General features: G+C 34.3%; 1 protein-coding gene across 1 annotated transcript; it reads left to right on the top strand.

Moving 5' to 3' along the window:
• The first annotated feature begins 2,210 nt into the window (after positions 1-2,210).
• Positions 2,211-3,333, top strand: OXGR1 (oxoglutarate receptor 1). Its single transcript, XM_074192639.1, has one exon. It carries the CDS (start codon positions 2,267-2,269, stop codon positions 3,242-3,244), a length of 978 nt encoding a protein of 325 aa, XP_074048740.1. The 5' UTR covers positions 2,211-2,266; the 3' UTR covers positions 3,245-3,333.
• Positions 3,334-4,969: the final 1,636 nt, after the last annotated feature.

Raw genomic sequence — 4,969 nt, 5'->3', positions numbered from 1 at the left:
TACTGATTGGGTCGACATAAAGGAAATTACACTGATATTTATTCAAATAATTTAGAATTTACTTCCCTTTTCCATGCTCCTACATATCAGAGTAGATCAAAATGAACAATGCATTTGAAATGGCAGATAGAGAAATCCTCACAAGTTCCTCATATTTTAGAAACAGGGGAGAAAAGCAGGTGATTGAGCACTTTACTAGGAGAGGCTGGTCTGCAGGGAAGTTCTTTATTGTTTCTTCTTCTCTTCTACTGGTCTCATCCAGTGATGTTCAGTTCACTAGGGCTGTGGTTATGAGGGTTATGGATGCTTAGCAAATGTTGATTTAAGTTTCCTCACCCAACAGAATATTTCTTTGGAATAGTGGCATGATATAGTGGTAAGAGCTTGCATTTGGCATCAAAGTTTAGTAGTTGAATTCCAATTCTGGGAGCTATTAGCCATATGATCATCTGTATGGACTTGAGTTTCCTCATGCCAAATTTTTACTGCTTTCATTTCAGACTGTAATAAGGGAAGCACTTTCTAAACCCTATGTATTATATACATATGAACTCTAATTTGTCCAGAAAACATCAACCATACTACCTTCAGGATGGCTTAGGTGGGATTCTACTGAAAATATTTTCAGGTAAAATGCATTAAATTACATTATCTAGCAGAATATCCAGAAAATTCTTCCTTTTCACACCATTAACCCTCACTAGATCAAGACTTTGCCTTTTTGTAGCTCTTCATAGATTCCTTTCTAGGATTTGAGTGGAGAAGCAGAGAAGTATGCATGTGTGTGTGTATGTGTGCACGGGCACACACTTGTGTGTATATATATATATATATATATATATATATATATATATATATATACATACATGGTTATATACACATATATATCTATAGCTCTCTCTTTATAAACATATATGTATATAAATATACATATAAGTCCTATATAAAATATAGGTCTTTTTGAATGTTTGACCATAATATATATATATTGAGGTCATATCAAAAATGTAGGAAAAGGATAGAGAAATAATATTAGAGCAATATCTCATAGGTTAGGAGTCTACCCATGTGGACTATATGACAGTAGACTAAAGTATCTTTTTACTCTGCAGGAATAAAAGGAGTTTTGCCTTGTAAATTAATATTGTAAATTATGGGAGAATGTTTGACCTACTTGAAAGAACAAATTCAAACACCTTAAAATGAATTGAACTCATTATGAATAACTACTTAAATGGACATTTGTTCACTAAAAGTGAAAAAGGAGACCTCTCTTTAGGGCTTCATTTCTTTAAATATATCCTCTTAGGATCTAAAATTGGAAGGAATCTTAGAGATACTCTTTTCTAGGCTTATTATTTTAAGAAGAAACTGTGACTTGGAGAGGGCAAATGACTTCTCTTTTGACTGGGTTACAACTGACAGAGGCAAGAGAATCTGCACTCAGGTCCTTTGACAGTAACTCCTTAGGCTTTTCCCACAATTTCTGCCATTAATCACACTTTAAAACATTTACATAAGTGTTATCTACAATTAGTCCCTTTCATTTTATCATCATATTCCTTTTGAATCCCATCGCAATAAAGAATATTATGACTGATGCTCATTTTTTTAAGAAAGGGACTTCGATTGACCTCCAAATAAACACACACTTTATGTAACCTCTAATTTTAGTATTTTTTTAGTATTAATTTATAAAGGTAGTACCAGATGAGACAGGCAGAGATGATTTGTAATCTACTTCATTGGCAAGAATTTCTCATTAATGAGAACACTCTAAGCTCCTTGAGGGCAGGTGCTGTCTTTTTTTGTATTCCAGTGCTTACTATAGTACCTCAAATCCAATAGTCACTTAATACATGTTTATTGAATAAACATATAAGTCCAATATAAAATATAGGTCTTTTTGAATGTTTGACCATAATTTTAAAATTACAGTTGGTGGTGTCCTAATCATCATTCTTATTCTAGATATTTTATACAAAAATGTGTTTTAGATGTTTTAAGCAACCATGCCTCTTTCTTTTTTCTTAGCCAATCAAAAACTCTTCCACACATAGAATCTCCTCTAAGACTCAGGAGAAATAACTAACAATTTATAAACTGTTTGTACAATTTTGGTTTAAAAACATTTCATTATTTTCATTGTCATCTCATTAATGTATGTTTTTATTTTTTCCCTTTCCAGGGAATTGTTTCCCCAATATATTTTTATTGTTTGACTAAATAAATATGTTATTTCCCTAAAAGATGAAAGAAGATAACCATGAATAAAGGACTGAGCAATTTAGCTAATACATCTGATGTACATAATTTTCCAGCTGCTTTTGGAAACTGCACAGATGAAAAATTCCTACTCAAGAAACATTACCTCCCTATTATTTATAGCATCGTCTTTCTCGTGGGCTTCCCTGGTAATGCTATAGCCATCTCCACTTACATTCTCAAGATGAGACCCTGGAAAAGTAGCACAATCATTATGGTAAACTTAGCCTGCACAGACCTGTTATATTTGACCAGTCTTCCTTTCTTGATTCATTACTATGCCAATGATGAGGACTGGATCTTTGGTGACTTCATGTGCAAGTTCATCCGCTTTGGCTTCCATTTCAATTTGTATAGCAGCATCCTCTTCCTCACCTGTTTCAGCATCTTTCGCTACTTTGTCATCATCCATCCTATGAGCTGCTTTTCCATTCATAAAACCAGATGGGCAGTGGTTGCCTGTACTGCAGTGTGGATCCTTGCCTTGGTGGTTGTCATTCCCATGAGCTTCCTGATTACATCAACTCAGAAGAAGAATAAATATGCCTGCCTTGATCTCACAAGCTCTGATGATCTCACCTCTATCAAATGGTATAATGTGATCCTAACAATTGTCACCTTCTGCTTACCTTTAGTAGTTGTGACCATTTGCTATATGATGATAATCTACAACCTCACTCAAGGACCTTATACTCAGAATTCTCATAAGCAGAAAGCACGGAGAGTGGCTGTACTCCTCCTTGTGGTTTTCTATGTATGCTTTTTGCCCTTTCATATTTTGAGGCTCATTCGAATTGAATCCCGCCTCCTTTTAATTAGTTGTCATTTGGAGAATCAGATTCATGCTGCTTATATTGTTTCTAGGCCATTAGCAGCCTTAAACACCTTTGCCAACCTGATGCTTTATGCTGTGATTGGTGACAACTTTCAACAAGCCATTTGTTCTGTTGTAAGATGCAAACCAAAGTGTGACCCATAGGAAAAAGGGAATAGTAGTTCTGTGAACAACCTTTGAAACAGCTTTGTTTTGTCATTAAGTTAGGTTAGATCTGACTCTTTGTGATCCAATGTGGAATATTTTGGGTAAAGATACTGGAAAAGTTTGCCATTTTCTTGTCTACCTCACTTTCTAGATGAGGAAACTAGTCAAACAAGGTTAAGTGATTTGTCTATAATTTTCTGAGGCCAGATTTGATCTTGGGTCTTCTTGACTCCTGACTGGTGCTCTATGCATAGACATTCACCAATCTTAAAAGAATGACTGCTTTTGCTTGACTTATAATTTCTTTTTCTTTTCCTTTAATTTATTTTAGGCAATGGGGATTTTAAGTGACTTGCCCAAGGTCACACAGCTAGGTAATTATTAAGTGCCTGAGACTGGATTTGAACTCAAGTCCTCCTGACTCCAGAGCCAGTTCTCTACCCACTGTGTCACCTAGCTTCCCTTTGACTTATAACTTCTAAGAAGTCTGGTAATATTGCCCTTATGGAACTCATAATACATACTATGTATTCATACAAGTGCACATCAAAAGCAGTTGACTCTGCTTAGAGTTTCTTTAGTACTTTACTTGAAATAACTTAGTGATAAACATTTTATTGAAATCTTATTCTGGATAAGTTAGCTAAAGCATGCATTTCAATAACAAGCCCAAGTATCACTACCACACACCATATATTTGCATAGTGCTTTATGGTCAGTCACAAGATACATTCACATACATACCTCATTTGATTTTCACAATAGTGTACTGAGATTGGTTTTATCAATATGATAATGCTCTTACAAATGAGAAAGCAGTCTCATACTGGTACACAACTTTCCCAGAGTTGCAGAATTATTTAGTGAAACAAGCCAGGCATTCCTTCAATATAGATCTTCTAAGAAACAGTGTGACTATGCAGATCTGTACTAAGGAACACATGCTCAAACTCTACTTTTGACATTTCAGTAATCAATAAATCAATCAATATTTATTAATCATTTACCATATATCAGACACCGTACTAAGCACCAAATGCTTATTGGCTATAAAAGAGTAGACTAGTCACTTATCCTCTCCAAGGGTCAATTTCCTGCTGTTGTAAAAATGTGGATAATGAAACTCAGAGTAAATATCTCACAGGTTTAGTATAAAGGCAACAAGGAGATAATACATGTAAAGTATTTTTCAAACTTTAATGCATTATTTAAATAGTAACTTTTTAAAAAATGCAGTAAAACATTTCAGAAAATCAAGCGTTGTATTTTTCAGACCATGAGTACTGAGGGTTTGAAAAATGTCTGTTCCTATCAATGTAGACTGACTTAATTGGTTCTAACCTTCTAACTCCTGGGATAAGGCTGACTCATCATTTATAATTCTCTTTTCAAATCCTTTGCCTTTTTTCTTACTTCCAAATCAATCAATAGATTCATGGATTGGCTCAGAAAACACATGTACCTGAAAGTTATAAAATCTGGAATTTCATTATCATTCTGCCATTAACCAGTTATATGACCTTCAGCAAAGCATTTCATCTTCATTGGTCTATGTTCCATCATGAATAAAATGATACATTGAAACTTAATGGCCTCTAGGGTATTTTCCATCTATAACATTTAAATTATATAATCCTCTGTTTCTCTTTAAAAAAACAAAAGCCTTATTTGGATATTAAAACTAGAAGTTGAACTAGTCCTGAGAACAAGGGGAAAGTGGTT

Source organism: Macrotis lagotis, chromosome 6, assembly GCF_037893015.1.
Source record: "Macrotis lagotis isolate mMagLag1 chromosome 6, bilby.v1.9.chrom.fasta, whole genome shotgun sequence".
Lineage (NCBI taxonomy): Eukaryota > Metazoa > Chordata > Mammalia > Peramelemorphia > Peramelidae > Macrotis > Macrotis lagotis.
This window is presented reverse-complemented; position numbering and strand designations above follow the sequence as displayed.

Bases quoted from the DNA above. Each gene is read 5' to 3' on its own strand.
- OXGR1 (XM_074192639.1), top strand. From the start codon at position 2,267: ATGAATAAAGGACTGAGCAATTTAGCTAATACATCTGATGTACATAAT.